Source organism: Heterodontus francisci, unplaced genomic scaffold (genome assembly GCF_036365525.1).
Source record: "Heterodontus francisci isolate sHetFra1 unplaced genomic scaffold, sHetFra1.hap1 HAP1_SCAFFOLD_1761, whole genome shotgun sequence".
Lineage (NCBI taxonomy): Eukaryota > Metazoa > Chordata > Chondrichthyes > Heterodontiformes > Heterodontidae > Heterodontus > Heterodontus francisci.
The window spans coordinates 35,001-51,554 of record NW_027142217.1 but is presented as its reverse complement, the minus strand read 5'-3'; the positions used below and the strand labels follow the sequence as shown (position 1 = coordinate 51,554).

General features: G+C 54.2%; 1 protein-coding gene across 1 annotated transcript in view; it reads left to right on the top strand.

Moving 5' to 3' along the window:
- Positions 1-3,295: 3,295 nt before the first annotated feature.
- Positions 3,296-16,554, top strand: part of LOC137366751 (contactin-5-like) — a gene marked incomplete at its 3' end in the record, with an annotated part of 13,597 nt that continues 338 nt past the window's right edge. Inside the window, exons 1-8 of the mRNA XM_068028405.1 lie at positions 3,296-3,393; positions 7,613-7,794; positions 8,955-9,091; positions 9,183-9,312; positions 10,123-10,270; positions 14,675-14,802; positions 16,078-16,325; positions 16,403-16,523. Coding sequence (XP_067884506.1) covers positions 3,296-3,393; positions 7,613-7,794; positions 8,955-9,091; positions 9,183-9,312; positions 10,123-10,270; positions 14,675-14,802; positions 16,078-16,325; positions 16,403-16,523 — 1,192 coding nt within the window. The remainder of the gene's footprint in view (positions 3,394-7,612; positions 7,795-8,954; positions 9,092-9,182; positions 9,313-10,122; positions 10,271-14,674; positions 14,803-16,077; positions 16,326-16,402; positions 16,524-16,554) is intronic.

Here is a 16,554-nt window from a genome sequence, read left to right as displayed (position 1 = left end):
TCTTGGTTAGATCACACTGGGAGCACTGTGTACAGTTCCAGTCTCTGTATCCCTTTGTTAGACCACACTGGGAGCACTGTGCACAATTCCGGTCTCCATATACCCTGGTTAGACCACACTGGGAGCACTGTGCACAATTCCGGTCTCCATATACCCTGGTTAGACCACACTGGGAGCACTGTGCACAATTCCGGTCTCCATATACCTTGGTTAGACCACACTGGGAGCACTGTGCACAGTTCCAGTCTCCATATACCCTGGTTAGACCACACTGGGAGCACTGTGCACAATTCCGGTCTCCATATACCCTGGTTAGACCACACTGGGAGCACTGTGCACAATTCCGGTCTCCATATACCCTGGTTAGACCACACTGGGAGCACTGTGCCCAGTTCCAGTCTCCATATACCCTGGTTAGACCACACTGGGAGCACTGTGCACAATTCCGGTCTCCATATACCTTGGTTAGACCACACTGGGAGCACTGTGCACAGTTCCGGTCTCTATATCCCTTGGTTAGACCACACTGGGAGCACTGTGCACAGTTCCGGTCTCTATATCCCTTGGTTAGATCACACTGGGAGCACTGTGCACAGTTCCGGTCTCTATATCCCTTGGTTAGATCACACTGGGAGCACTGTGCACAGTTCCGGTCTCTATATCCCTTGGTTAGATCACACTGGGAGCACTGTGCACAGTTCCGGTCTCTATATCCCTTGGTTAGATCACACTGGGAGCACTGTGCACAGTTCCGGTCTCCATATACCCTGGTTAGACCACACTGGGAGCACTGTGCACAATTCCGGTCTCCATATACCCTGGTTAGACCACACTGGGAGCACTGTGCACAATTCCGGTCTCCATATACCCTGGTTAGACCACACTGGGAGCACTGTGCATAATTCCGGTCTCCATATACCCTGGTTAGACCACACTGGGAGCACTGTGCACAGTTCCGGTCTCGATATCCCTTGGTTAGATCACACTGGGAGCACTGTGCACAGTTACGGTCTCTCTATCCCTTGGTTAGACCACACTGGGAGCACTGTGCACAGTTCCGGTCTCTATCTCCCTTGGTTAGATCACACTGGGAGCACTGTGCACAGTTCCGGTCTCTATATCCCTTGGTTAGATCACACTGGGAGCACTGTGCACAGTTCCGGTCTCTCTATCCCTTGGTTAGACCACACTGGGAGCACTGTGCACAGTTCCGGTCTCTATATCCCTTGGTTAGATCACACTGGGAGCACTGTGCACAGTTCCAGTCTCCATATCCCTTGGTTAGATCACACTGGGAGCACTGTGCACAGTTCCGGTCTCTATATCCCTTGGTTAGACCACACTGGGAGCACTGTGCACAGTTCCAGTCTCCATATCCCTTGTTTAGACCACACTGGGAGCACTGTGCACAGTTCCGGTCTCCATATTCCTTGGTTAGACCACACTGGGAGCACTGTGCACAGTTCCAGTCTCCATATCCCTTGGTTAGACCACACTGGGAGCACTGTGCACATTTCCAGTCTCCATATCCCTTGGTTAGACCACACTGGGAGCACTGTGCACAGTTCCAGTCTCCATATCCCTTGTTTAGACCACACTGGGAGCACTGTGCACAGTTCCGGTCTCTATATCCCTTGTTTAAACCACACTGGGAGCATATTATATTGTAAAATGGATTTAGAGGAATGCAGAAGGTGCAGAAAAGATTTGCAAGGATGAAGCTGAAACTGAGTGGTTGTAACTATCAGGAACGATTGAACCAGTCTGGGGCTCTTTTCTCTACAAAATAGAGGTGTTAAAAATGATGAAGTGGGTTTCGATGGGGTAGACGTAGAGAAGATGTTTCTGCTTGTGGGGGAGACCAGAACTCGGGGGCCATCAATATCAGACAGTCACTAATAAATCCAATGGGGAATTCAGGAGAAACTCCTTTCCCCAGAGAGAGTGGTGAGAATGTGGAACTCGCTCCCACAGGGAGTGGTCGAGGTGAATACTATCGATGTATTGAAGGGGAAGCTGGATAAACACACGAGGGAGAGAAGGATAGGGAGAGATGGAGAGCGGGGGGGGGGTGTGGGAGGAGGCTCGTGTGGAGCCGAAACACCAACAGGGAGCAGATGGGCCGAATGGCCTGTTTCTGCACTGGCCGTTGTGTGTATCTCCGCGTTCCCCCACCCCCCCCAGCGAGAGTGGGCACCCTCTGAGGCAGATGGGGAACAGAACACGGGATCCCACACCTGGGACATTCCGCATCTGCTGCGCGGGAGATTGCCGCCCGGGACTGACCAGTGTGTGTGTGCGTGGGCCTGAATCGGAACAGTTCCTGAGTGGGTTCAACGCTCGGAATGATCTGCGAGAGAGAAAAGCCACGTAACACGTAGTTGCTGAAGTGAAAAACACAGCCCCTCGACATCGAAACACAGCCTGACTGAGGCGCTAAATATTCACTCAAACACTCGACAGCTCCTAACATTCCGAACCTCCTCTACTGGTCCTCTGAGACTGACCGTCTCGCTAATAACCATCAGCACCCAATCTATTACACTTACACCCTTATATCATGCTCGCCAGGGTTAAGGTGCACTCTCCTCTCAACCTCCCCAGCGACAGTTTGCATTGATGTTTTTTCTTACTCTTTCCTGGGATGTGGGCCTCACTGGCGAGGCAGCATTTATTACCCGTCCCGAGTTGCCCCCTCGACAGCCGAGTGCCTCACTGGGCCATCTCAGAGGGGCAGTTAAGGAGCAACCACACATTGCTGTGGCCCTGGAGTCACGTGTAGGCCAGACTGGGTAAGGAGGACAGATTTCCTTGCCTGACAGGACGTGAGCGAGCCGGTGGGGGTGGGGGGGGGGGGAGTTTTTTTCCGGGGCAGCCCGACGACCGTTTCGTGGCACCGTTTGCCGAGAGAGAGGCTTCCAATTCCAGATTTTTTTTTCGGGAATTCATTGAATTGAAGTCGCGCCAGCCTGCCGTGGGCATTAGCCTGGGCCTCTGGGTTACTGGCGGGCCCACCGAGACGCCCCCACCGAGGGCAGGAGTGTAAATCGGACGGGAGAGTCGGGCGGGATGCTCGAGAGGCCGGAATTGGAGGAGGGCCGAGATCTCGGAGGGTTGTGGGGGAGGTGGGGATGGAGGAGGTGACGGAGGGAGGGAGGGGGGGAGCGAGGAGGGATTTGAAAAGGAGGAGGAGAGGGCCTGGCCCGGTGGGGGGTTTGGGGGGGTGTCCTGAGTTGGTTAAACGCAATGCCGAAGCATTTCTGTTCCGTTTCTTTCTCTCCGACCCTCAGGTGCGATGGGCGAGTACGAGCCGAAGATTGAGGTGCACTTCCCTCCCGTCCTCGAGGTGCCACAAGGGTCGACCGCCAGCCTCGAGTGCTTTGCCCTGGGCAAGTGAGTAAGGGTCTGAATTATGGTGGGCCGATTCATCAGTGGCCTGTTCGGTCAGTGGGCGAGGGGGGAGAGGAGGTTACAGCGGGCTCGGAGTGTCTCAAATGCCCACGGAGGTCTCATTACTGGGAGAGAGAGAGAGTGAGGTGGAGGAAGACAGAGAGGGAGGGAGAGAGCGAGGGGTGGAGAAAGAGGGAGGGGGGAAAGAGAGAATGGGGTACAGGGAGAGAGGAGGAGAGACAGGGTAGAGAGAGGAGGGGGGAGAGAAAGCGGGACAAAGACATGAGCAAACCAGATGGGTTCAGACAATAATACAGGCTCACCATTACGGAGACACAAATTTTATTCCAGATTCATTCAATGGACACAATGTAAATTCTGTTGCGGTGGATTTGAACTCGTGCATTCGGATGAACGCGGTGCAGCTGATAGCCCCCCGTTGTCTCCCACACGACCCCAATTGACCGTGATTGTCCACAGACTGTAAATGTCTGGGAGCCCGACGTCATTGTGAGCGCCCTTGGGGTATCAGGGGTGCTGCGGAGAACGCAGTTCACGGAGAAAATGTGTGCATTTCATCTGTAATTCATTTCAGTTGCTTTCTCTATGGATGTTTGTGTACATCAAAGTGAAAATCGTCAGTAAAACTCCCTCCACACTGTCCCCATCAAACACTCCCAGGACTCTCGGAAATGCCCTCCGTGCCATTCCAATCGGCGCGGAGGGGTTTCCTGTGCGGGCTGCTCCTGCACACTCTCCACTTCCTCGCCCTTGTCAGCCGGCCGGACACGCCCTGGCGGTCCGCGTTGCCATCTGGCGGCGTGGGGAAACCCCGATGGAGGTCTCTCGACGCGGGAGTCTTCCCCCTTTACATCGGGGACCTGGGGTGGAGGGTGCTGCACAGAGCAGTCCCGTGCAATAGGCTTTTAAGTAGGTTCACGGACTCCCAGGCCACCTGTACTTTCTGCGGCCTGGACGAGTCCGTGTTCCACATTTATACGGAGTGTGCGAGGTTGCAGCCCCTCTTTGAGTATCTGAAGGGGCTGCTCCTCAAATTCTGGCTGCACTTCAGTCCCACGCTCCTGATCTTTGGGCACCCGGTGCGGAGTGGCTTGGGCCGGGAGGAGGATCTCCTCGTCGGTCTGCTCCTGGGCCTGGCCAAGGTGGCAATTCACAGGTCCAGGTTGCGGGCCGTCGGGGGTTCCGTCCTCCCCGATTGCCTGCCCCTCTTCCGCGGTTACGTTCGCGCCCAGGTGTCCCTGGAAAAGGAGCATGCGGTGTCCGCCGGTACGCTTGAGGCCTTCCGCGACCGGTGGGCACCGCAGGGACTGGAGTGCATCGTCGACGCCGAGAATGGCATTTTAATTTGAGTTTTTTGTTTATTTATCTGGTTTTAATAAAGTTATTTTAAAAATATAAGTGTGTATATAAAGGGGGCCTGAGGAATAAAGGCCCCCTCGACATATAAAATATATATAATGGGGGCCTGAGGAATAAAGGCCCCCTCGACAAAAAAAAGAAAAAAAAAAACGGGGGTTAGATACAGAGCAAAGCTCCCTCTACACTGTCCCCATCAAACATTCCCAGGACAGGTACAGCACAGGGGTTAGATACAGAAAAAAAAAACAGGGTTAGATACAGAGTAAAGCTCCCGCTACACTGTCCCCCATCAAACACTCACAGGACAGGTACAGCACGAGGGTTATATACGGAGTAAAGCTCCCTAAAAAAAAAAAGAAAAAAAAAAAAAAAACGGGGTTAGATACAGAGTAAAACTCCCTCTACACTGTCCCCATCAAACACTCCCAGGACAGGTACAGCACGGGGTTAGATACAGAGTAAAGCTCCCTCTACACTGTCCCCATCAAACACTCCCAGGACAGGTACAACACAGGGGTTAGATACAGAGTAAAACTCCCTCTACACTGTCTCCATCAAACACTCCCAGGACAGGTACAGCACGGGGGTTAGATACAGAGTAAAGCTCCCTCTGCACTGTCCCCATCAAACACTCCCAGGGCAGGTGCAGCACAGGGGTTAGATACAGAGTAAAGCTCCCTCCACAAAAAAAGAAGAAAAAAAAAAGAAAAAAAAAAAACAGGGGTTAGATACAGAGTAAAGCTCCCTCTACACTGTCCCCATCAAACACTCCCCAGGACAAGTACAACACGGGGGTTAGATGCAGAGTAAAGCTCCCTCTCCACTGTCCCCCATCAATGGTGAGGACTGGGTGCTGAATATTCAAGGATACAAAGTGTTCAGAAAAGATAGAGAAGGGAATAAAGGGAGGTGGGGTGGCAGTACTGATTAGAGAAGACATTGTCGTGTTGGAAAGAGGGAATGTCCTTGATGGGGCAAAGACAGAATCCATTTGATAAGAGTTGAGAAGCGAAAAGGGGATGATCACACTAGGGGTATTCTCTAAACTTCCAGAGAGACGGAGGAGCAAATCTGCAGGGAAATCACAGAGATGTGCAAGAAATATGGAGTGGTGATATTGGGGAACTTTAATGACCTGAATATCGGTTGGAATGAAGTCTGAGTAAAGGGAAAGGAGGGGGTGGAATTTCCGGATTGTGTTCAGGAGAACTTCCTTAACCAGCATGTTCTCAGTCCAACTGGGCAGGAGGCATTACTGGATCTGGTGCTGGGGAATGAGGTGGACCAAGAGTCTGTGGGGGGTGCATTTGGGTAAGAGTGATCATAACGTTTAGATTAGTGATGGAGAAGAGCAAGGAACAATCTAAAGTAGAACTTCTAAACTGGAAGAGGGTTAACCTCAATGGGATGAGAAGGGATCCAGCCAGGGTAAAATGGAACCAAAGACTGACAGGAAAAATTGTCATGGAGCAATGGGTTACCTTTAAGGAAGAGAGGCTTCAGGCGCAGGCTAGGTATATTCCAACAAGGGTGAAAGATAGGGGAATCAAAAACAGGGCTCCTTGGATAGCGAGGGAGATGGAGATTATGATGAAACAAGAAAAAGAGGATGTGTGATGCATGTCAGGTGAATTCTTCAAGTGAGAACCAGGTCAAATATAGTAAGTTGAGAGGGGAAGCGAAGAGGAAAATAAGACTGAGAGAATATGAAAGTAGTTAGGGCGGGAATGTCAGGAGGTTAGGGCGGGAAAGTCGGGAGGTTAGGGTGGGAATGTGATGAGGCTGGGAGGGGAACGTCAGGAGGCGAGGGTGGGAACGTCAGGAGGCTAGTACGGGATTGTGAGGAGGGTAGGATTTATCTTTGAAAAAGGGGCCAGTTTCTCTGGCTGAATGGCTTGTCCCCATCCCTCACATTCCGGAAGTTCGATTTTGGAAGGGAGATATAGTCCAGGTGAATGCTGCTGCTGGGAAGACGATCCCAGCCTGGAAGCCAACGGGATCGGGGAAGAAATGGGATCGCTGAAAAGCAGTAAGTGATTGGCGGGCAGCTCCCAAACACGGAAGCAGATGAGGTGGAAAAGAAAACGCGACTGACACTAATTAAAGGTGAGAAGGATGATGCGGGGGGGGGCGGGGGAAATGCGATATTAAATGCAGAAAGGCCAGTATTTATCGCTCATCCCTAATTGCCCCTTGAGAAGGTGGTGGTGAGCTGCCTTCTTGAACCGCTGCAGTCCGTGTGGGGTAGGTACACCCACAGGGCTGTTAGGGAGGGAGTTCCAGGATTTTGACCCAGCGACAGTGAAGGAACGGCCGATATAGTTCCAAGTCAGGATGGTGTGCGACTTGGAGGGGGACTTGCAGGTGGTGGTGTTCCCATGCGTCTGCTGCCCTTGTCCTTCTAGTTGGTAGAGGTCGCGGGTTTGGAAGGTGCTGTCTAAGGAGCCTTGGCCAGCCGCTGTCTTCCGCCCTCCCCAGGGTCATCCAACAGGGAACCGACATGGTGAATAAAAAAGGAAAGGAGATTGAAGAGGGTCGGAGGGCGTCACTGGGGGTCAAGGGGCAATTAGATCAGTTTATGGAGAGAGAGAGAGGGGCGAAGGATTGTGAGGTTGAGGGGACGAAGAAGGGTAATGGAGTTATGGTTTAAATTGAGGTAAGGTTATTGGTGAGAGCTGGTGGGTCAGGGGACGATTAATTGACCAGACGGTCTTTCAGCTGACTGGGCCACTGGGCCTGTCTGGTCGAGTCGGGCTCCCTCCCACCCCTCCCCCGCCCCCTGTGGGCGTGACTGGGTTTGGACGTCTCTTGTGACCGACTCGCCAACCTCTCCTTCCCGCAGCCCGGTTCCCACGATCACCTGGAGGAAGCTGAACGGGAATCTGCCGAGCAGGGCCCGCCTGAGGAAGTCCCGGGCCTGGCTGGAGGTGCTGAACACTCAGAGCAGCGACACGGGGACGTACGAGTGCCGAGTGGAAAATACTCGAGGGGGGAATGTCGTCCGAGGATTTCTGCAGGTGTACGGTAAGCGTGAACGGTGGGGGTGGGGGGGGTGGGGGGAGGGGGACCGTAAGGCGAGGCCCTGGAGGGATTTGAAGACGTTGCCGGACCCGGGGGTGGGGTGTTGGAGGGGAGGTGGGGGCGGGCGAGGGCCATTGTGGGTGACGGGGACCGTGGGTCAGAGGTCAGAGTTCGGCCCCCACATCCGCCATCTTCCCCTGGTTAAAGGGGTAGGGGGGGACGACATGAGCTCGAGGGAGGGCACAGTCGCTGGTGCGTGGGACCACACCCCCTTCGATTATCGGGCGAGCTCCTCATGAATATTAATGAAGTCCTCAGCAAATCCCATTCTACCCAGTGACACGGGCTCCTTAATTGGAGCTGATGCATATCCAATGAGATTCTTAACGACTCGGGCCTCATGAATATTCGTGTCCCTGGTTACTCCAGTCATTGTCAGCCCTGGCTGTTCCGGTTGATATCTCGCCTCTTCTCCCGATCCGACCTTTTTATGGCACCGGAATTCTGCCCCTCCCTAAACTATACGTCCCACTGCCAGTCAACGTACTGAGGGAGCGCCGCACTGTCGGAGGGTCAGTACTGAGGGGGCGCCGCACTGTCGGAGGGTCAGTACTGAGGGAGCGCCGCACTGTCGGAGGGTCAGGACTGAGGGGGCGCCGCACTGTCGGAGGGTCAGTACTGAGGGAGTGCCGCACTGTTGGAGGTGCCATCTTTCGGCATGCGACATTAAACCGGAGACACCAGTCTTCTCTCTCGGGTGGGTGTAAAAGATCCCAGGGCCACAATTGGGAGATGAGTGGGGGGGGGCGAATTCTTCCCAGTGTCCAGGGGGCCAATATTTACCCCTCAACCAACATCACTAAAAAAAAAAACAGACGACCTGGGTCATGATCACATTGCTGTTTGTGGGATCGTGCTGTGCGCAAATTGGCTGCGGCGTTTCCTGCGTTCCAACAGTGACCGCATTTCGGACATTCTCGGTTGGCAGTCAGGTGCTGAGGGATGCTCTGAGATGGTGAAAGTTGCGGGAGACGTGCAGATCCATCTTCTCTCTCTCTCTCTCTCTCTCTCTCTCTCTCTCCTTCTCTGTCTTTTTTCCCTCCGTCCTTCCTTTCAGTTTGGTTGCCCAGTGGCCGCTGACCGAGCTGTTTGTTGTATTGCAGCCCGGCCGTACTGGACACAGACCATCAACGACACCAGACTGGACAGCGGGCAGGAGCTCCGCTGGGAGTGTCGGGCAGCTGGGAGGCCCCGGCCTAGCTACCGATGGCTGATGGATGGAAAACCCCTCACTTCCCAGGTAGGTATCTGAGGGTGGGAGAGAGGGTAGGGTGAACGGGGAGTGCGGGGCCGGTTGCAGGACACTGATTGTGTCTGTCTTTGTGTTGCAGAGTAGGGTGACAGTAAAGAACACACTGTTCACGATTACCAGAGTCAACCAGTCAGACTCGGGCATGTACCAGTGTATCGCAGAGAATCAGTATGGAGCTGTGTTCGCCAGTGCAGAGCTACAGGTCCTGGGTAAGGTCAGAGACAGACCAGGGAATGGCTTCATTCCAATGAGAGTCAGTGTGTGTGTGACCCGTACCCCAGTGAGAGTCAGTGTGTGTGGGATCCCCGTACCCCAGTGAGAGTCAGTGTGTGTGGGACCTATACCCCAGTGAGAGTCAGTGTGTCTGGGACCCGTACCCCAGTGAGAGTCAGTGTGTCTGGGACCCGTACCCCAGTGAGAGTCAGTGTGTGTGGGACCCGTACCCCAGTGAGAGTCAGTGCGTGTGGGACCCGTACCCCAGTGAGAGTCAGTGCGTGTGGGACCCGGACTCCAGTGAGAGTCAGTGTGTGTGGGACCCGTACCCCAGTGAGAGTCAGTGTGTGTGTGTGACCCGTACCCCAGTGAGAGTCAGTGTGTGTGTGACCCGTACCCCAGTGAGAGTCAGTGTGTGTGTGTGTGACCCGTACCCCAGTGAGAGTCAGTGCGTGTGGGACCCGTACCCCAGTGAGAGTCAGTGCGTGTGGGACCCCGTACCCCAGTGAGAGTCAGTGCGTGTGGGACCCGTACCCCAGTGAGAGTCAGTGCGTGTGGGACCCGTACCCCAGTGAGAGTCAGTGCGTGTGGGACCCGTACCCCAGTGAGAGTCAGTGTGTGTGGGACCCGTACCCCAGTGAGAGTCAGTGTGTGTGGGACCCGTACCCCAGTGAGAGTCAGTGCGTGTGTGTGACCCGTACCCAGTGAGAGTCAGTGTGTGTGGGACCCGTACCCCAGTGAGAGTCAGTGCGTGTGGGACCCATACCCCAGTGAGAGTACAGTTGATTGTCCCAATCTTTTCACAGCCTCAGCCCCAAGCTTTGACATGTATCCAGTGGCGAAAGAGACACTTGTCTGTGTGGGTCGGGATCTCTGCCTTGAATGTAGACCCCGATCGTCTCCAAAAGCATCAATCTCCTGGAGCAAGGGGGAGAGGCCGCTGGTCGGTGCAAGGTAACAGACTAACTGCACAGGGTGTTTGGTAGGATGGGACATCATTAACTGGGCAGTGTATCAGAGGTTCAGGCTAATTCACCACTGCCTTGTCTGTGGGCGTCAATCAACACATTCAAAATTTCTCACTCCCTCTCCCTCGTCTCCCTGTATCTAACCCCCCAGTGCTGTACCTGTCCTGGGGAGTGTTTGATGGGGGACAGTGTCGAGGGAGCTTTACTCTGTATCTAACCCCCCGTGCTGTACCTGTCCTGGGAGTGTTTGATGGGGACAGTGTAGAGGGAGCTTTACTCTGTATCTAACCCCCCGTGCTGTACCTGTCCTGGGGAGTGTTTGATGGGGGACAGTGTAGAGGGAGCTTTACTCTGTATCTAACCCCCGTGCTGTACCTGTCCTGGGAGTGTTTGATGGGGGACAGTGTAGAGGGAGCTTTACTCTGTATCTAAAGGCAGCAGCACAGGTAGATAAGGTGGTTAGGAAGGCATATGGGATACTTGCCTTTATTAGCCGAGGCATAGAATATAAGAGCAGGGAGGTTATAATGGAGCTGTATTAAACACTAGTTAGGCCACAGCTGGAGTACTGTGTACAGTTCTGGTCACCACACTATAGGAAGGATGTGATTTCACTGGAGAGGGTGCAGAAGAGATTCACCAGGATGTTGCCTGGGCTGGAGCATTTCTGCTATGAAGAGAGACTGGATAGGCTAGGGTTGTTTTCCTTCGAGCAGAGAAGGCTGAGGGGGGACCTGATTGAGGTATACAAAATTATAGGTTAGATAGAAAGAAACCATTTCCCTTAGCGGAGGGGTCAATAACCAGGGGGCATAGATTTAAGGTAAGGGGCAGGAGGTTTAGAGGGGACTTAAGGAAAAATGTTTTCACCCAGAGGGTGGTTGGAATCTGGAACTCACTGCCGGAAGAGGTGGTAGAGGCAGGAACCCTCACAACATTTAAGAAGTATTTCGATGAGCATTTGAAACGCCATAGTATACAAGGCTACGGGCCAAGTGTTGGAAAATGGGATTAGAATACATAGGTGTTTGATGGCCAGCACTGACACGATGGGCCGAAGGGCCTGTTTCTGTGCTGTACAACTCTGTGACCCAGATCATCAGTTTTATGACTGATGTTGATTGAGGGACAATGATTGCCCCAGGACACCGGGGAGAACTCCCCCTCTGACAGTGCGGCGCTCCCTCAGTACTGACCCTCCGACTGTGCGGCGTTCCCTCAGTACTGACCCTCCGACAGTGCGGCGTTCCCTCAGTACTGACCTCCGACTGTGCGGCGTTCCCTCAGTACTGACCCTCCGACTGTGCGGCGTTCCCTCAGTACTGACCCTCCGACAGCGCGGCGCTCCCTCAGTACTGACCCTCCGACAGTGCGGCGCTCCCTCAGTACTGACCCTCTGACAGTGCTGGGCTCCCTCAGTACTGACCCTCCAACAGTGCGGCGTTCCCTCAGTACTGACCCTCTGACAGTGCTGGGCTCCCTCAGTACTGACCCTCCAACAGTGCGGCGTTCCCTCAGTACTGACCCTCCGACAGCGCGGCGCTCCCTCAGTACTGACCCTCCGACAGCGCGGCGCTCCCTCAGTACTGACCCTCCGACAGCGCGGCGCTCCCTCAGTACTGACCCTCTGACTGTGCCAAGTCTGGCTCCAAGCTGCGGGCTGCTGTTGGGATCCTGGAACCGTTCTGTGCTCCCTGACTCACCCGTACCCTCCTGAAACCATCCAGGGGGCGAGCGTCTGTGGTTTAATTTTGTGCGTGAGCGAGCGAGGACGTGGAAGGCGAGGAGAGACGGCTGATGTGATCTGCAGTTCCCAGCGACATGTGCTGTGATCTCCGAGGGAGAGCTGGATAACAGAACCGTTAAATTAAACTGGTGAGATGACAGGAGGCTGGGGTGACGGGGGCTCCCAGCCCGATGGGGGAACCATTCGGAAAAATAGCCTCTTTATTGCCCAGCGGCCCGCGCTCCAATTCTCCGCCGCCTGTCACTGCCAGGGAACTCACTGCCACTGAGAGATGGGTGCCTGGGGATTTTCTGTAGGTGCAGAGTTGCAGCCCAGGCTGACCTTCAGGCGTCCTGGCACGAATTGCTTGACCTCTGTCCACGCTGGTGGCCATTTGCAGTGTCCATCATTCCAACTGTGTCCCATGCAGGCGGCCATTTGCAGTGTCCTTCAGTCCGACTGCGTCCCACGCTGGCGGCCATTTGCAGTGTCCTTCACTCCGACTGCGTCCCACGCTGGCGGCCATTTGCAGTGTCCTTCACTCCCACTGCGTCCCACGCTGGCGGCCATTTGCAGCGTCCTTCACTCCGACTGCGTCCCACGCTGGCGGCCATTTGCAGTGTCCTTCACTCCGACTGCGTCCCATGCTGGCGGCCATTTGCAGCGTCCGTCTGATTGAATGGCGGGGGTGGGGGGAGGGGGGGGGGGGGTGCAGGCTCGAGGGGCTGAATGGCCTGATCCTGCCCCCCCCCCCCCCTTCTCTTGTTTCAATTCGACTCTGAGCTTTGTGCGTTCGTGTTGATGGGAAAGAGCGGCGAGTGGCGGCGTTATTTGTTCGTTGAACGTGTCACCGCCTCGTGAAGCTGGTGTGAGCAAATGCCGAGTGAGTTTTCTGCTCGATGATCGTCGGAGACCCCACCCCCCCGCCCCCCGGCTGATTTCCCCCCTCTCTCTCTCTCGAACCCGGGGAGTGGGGGAGGGGTGCCACTGGACAGTGATTAAACTCTCCCAGTCTGCATGCTTGGCCGGAATCTGTGCCTTTCTGTGTGTTTGTAAGATGTAGGGATGATCATCAGTGCAGGCCGTGAGCAGATTCTGTGTTACCGGGAGTCAGCGTCAATCTGTGGAGCATCGCAACACCCCCTGGGGACTCTCAGCGTTTGTCGAGGTCGGGGTTATCACCTCACACAGTGACTGCTACGTGTGCTTCACCTCATTGACCTCTGTAAACTCGCACCCGAGTGGTTTGCCTCTGTTCTTTGCTCCGTCTCTCTCAGCCTTGTGGGGCATGTTGCTTGACATCTGCAGTGCATGTTCCTACCCCCTGATTACACCACGTTCAGTGCCAAGGGGCAAACACAGGGTCAAATCTCTGCGCATCAGTATGAGCAGGACGTGTGTACCGCTGGGTACTCACTTACTCGCTCGCTCGCTCTCCCTGACTTCTGGCACCCCCTTGCTCACTTTCCCCTTCTCTCTCTGCCCCCTTTTCTCTCCCGCTCTATCTCTCTCTCACACCTTCCCTCTCCGCCTCTCCTTCACTTTCTCTGTCCCTCCACCTCTCTGTGCACCACCTCTCTCTCCAACCCTCTGTCTCTCTCTCCCTCCCCCCGTCCCTCTCCCCCTCGCTCCGCCTCTCTCTCTCTCTCTCTCTCTCTCTCTCCCTCCACCTCTCTCTCCAACCCTCTGTCTCTCTCTCTCTCTCTCTCTCCGTCTCTACAACACAGCAGGTGCTGGTGTTTTTGTTTTTGCCTCATTCTGTTATCAATTTGTTGGAAAATCTGTTTGGAATATTTCCGTTTTCCCGTGCTCATCAGACCCCCTTTAAAGAGAGACTCTCCATCAGGGATCCTGTTTAAAGAGGGAGTCTCTCCGTCAGGGACCCTGTATAAAGAGGGAGTCTCTCCATCAGGGACCCTGTTTAAAGAGGGAGTCTCTCCGTCAGGGACCCTGTTTAAAGAGGGAGTCTCTCCGTCAGGGACCCTGTTTAAAGAGGGAGTCTCTCCGTCAGGGACCCTGTTTAAAGAGGGAGTCTCTCCGTCAGGGACCCTGTTTAAAGAGGGAGTCTCTCCGTCAGGGACCCTGTTTAAAAAGTGAGTCTCTCCGTCAGGGACCCTGTTTAAAGAGGGAGTCTCTCCATCAGGGACCCTGTTTAAAAAGTGAGTCTCTCCGTCAGGGATCCTGTTTAAAGAGGGAGTCTCTCCGTCGGGGATCCTGTTTAAAAAGAGAGTCTCTCCGTCGGGGATCCTGTTTAAAAAGAGAGTCTCTCCGTCAGGGACCCTATTTAAAGAGGGAATCTCTCTGTCAGGGACCCTGTATAAAGAGGGAGTCTCTCCGTCAGGGACCCTGTATAAAGAGGGAGTCTCTCCGTCAGGGACCCTGTATAAAGAGGGAGTCTCTCCGTCAGGGACCCTGTATAAAGAGGGAGTCTCTCCGTCAGGGATCCTGTTTAAAGAGGGAGTCTCTCCGTCAGGGATCCTGTTTCAAGAGGGAGTCTTTCCGTCAGGGACCCTGTTTAAAGAGGGAGTCTCTCCGTCAGGAACCATGATAAACTCCACCCTGACGCAGTCCTGTAATAGGGTATGGGAGGTGCAGTTTGAGTAATGGAGTCTGCCGTGGTCCTCTCCTTCCAATCACACACTGACCCTGAATACTCTTTTACAGGGTAAACATTTCACAAGAGGGGACCCTGCGAATCTCTAATATTACTCACTCAGACTCCGGAACATATACCTGCAGAGCGGAGAACATATTCGGAGCTTCCTCAAGCTCGGGCATTGTGTATGTTAAAGGTACGGTACCAATTAAAGGACTTTAACACTCCTGTATAACACTATTCCAATAGTACAGCACTGGGGTTAGATACAGGGTAAAGCTCCCTCTGCACTGTCCCCCATCAAACACTCCCAGGACAGGTACAGCACGGGGGTTAGATACAGAGTAAAGAAAAAAAAAAACGGGGGTTAGATACAGAGTAAAGCTCCCTCTACACTGTCCCCCATCGAACACTCCCCAGGGCAGGTACAGCACGGGGGTTAGATACAGAGTAAAGAAAAAAAAAAAAAAAACGGGGGTTAGATACAGAGTAAAGCTCCCTCTACACTGTCCCCCATCGAACACTCCCCAGGGCAGGTACAGCACGGGGGTGGTTAGATACAGAGTAAAGCTCCCTCTACACTGTCCCCATCAAACACTCCCAGGGCAGGTACAGCACGGGGGTTAGATACAGAGTAAAGCTCCCTCTACACTAACAGCCAAAAATATCCAGCCCACTTGATCGGCACCCCATTCACCACCTTCGACATTCACTCCCTCCACCACCGACGCACAGTGGCAGCAGTGTGTACCATCTACAAGATACACTGCAGCAACTCACCAAGGCTCCTTCGACAGCACTGCCCAAAGTAGGGTTTTCAGGCAGGGTAGAGAGGGGGATAAAATAGGAGGGGGTGTCGCGTTATTAGTTGAGGAATTTAGGAGGGATGATGTCCGAAATGAATCATCAAATGAGGCTATATGGGTGGAGCTCAGTAACAAAAAAGGGGGCAGCCACACTACTAGGTATAGAACAAATATGTAGGCAAATTTCTGAATGCAAAAACAATAGGGCAATAATGTTTGGGGATTTCAACTACCCCAATACCAACTTGGGATACAAACAGTGTGAAGGGCACAGGGGGCACAACATTCTTGAACTGCATTCAAGAGAACTTTTTTAGCCAGCAAGTAATGAGCCCAACAAGAGGGGGGCCGCAATTCTGGATTTAATGAAGCTGGGCAAGTGGAGGAAGTAGCAGTGGGTGACCATATATTAACGATTTGGACTTAAATGTGGGAGCATGATTGGGAAATCTGCTGGTGAAATTGGCCCTGTAGTTTATGGTGAAGAGGACAGCTGTTGACTCCAGAATGATACCAATGGTTTGGTTAGCGGGCGGGTGAGGGGGGAGATGGAGAGAGGGTGGGAGGAGGCTCCTGTGGAGCGGAAACACCAGGACCGAGCTGACGGGCCGAGTGGCCTGTTTCCCACGCCGGAATATTGACAGTAATTCCCTCACCATCCTCAGAGGCGACAGAGGTGCACCTGGTTCCGTCGAAGTTGGACGTGACGGCCGGGGAGAGCGCTCTGCTCACGTGCAGGGTCACGCATGACCCGACCCTGCAGGTCCACGTCCTGTGGTCCTTCGACGGGCGGGACCTCGACTTTCAGAGGGAAGGCGGTCACTTCGAGAGCGTCAGGGCCGTGAGTATCGTGGGCTGGTGGAGGCTTCCGGGCACTCGATGGGAGACTGTTGACACCGAGCGGCGGCTGACAGTAGGGTGGGGAGGGGGGGGGGGGGCGGATGGGGTCACCTGAGTGCCGGCTGTAATTCTCACTCTCTCTTTGGGCAGCAATCTCCCTCGGCTGACCTGATGATCAGGAACATCCAGCTGGTACACACGGGGCGTTACAGTTGCAGAGCGTGGACTGCAGTGGATGCTTCTTCAGGCACCGCTGAGCTCCTGGTGCGGGGTAGGTTCACCCGGCACGGTTCTCCCTGACC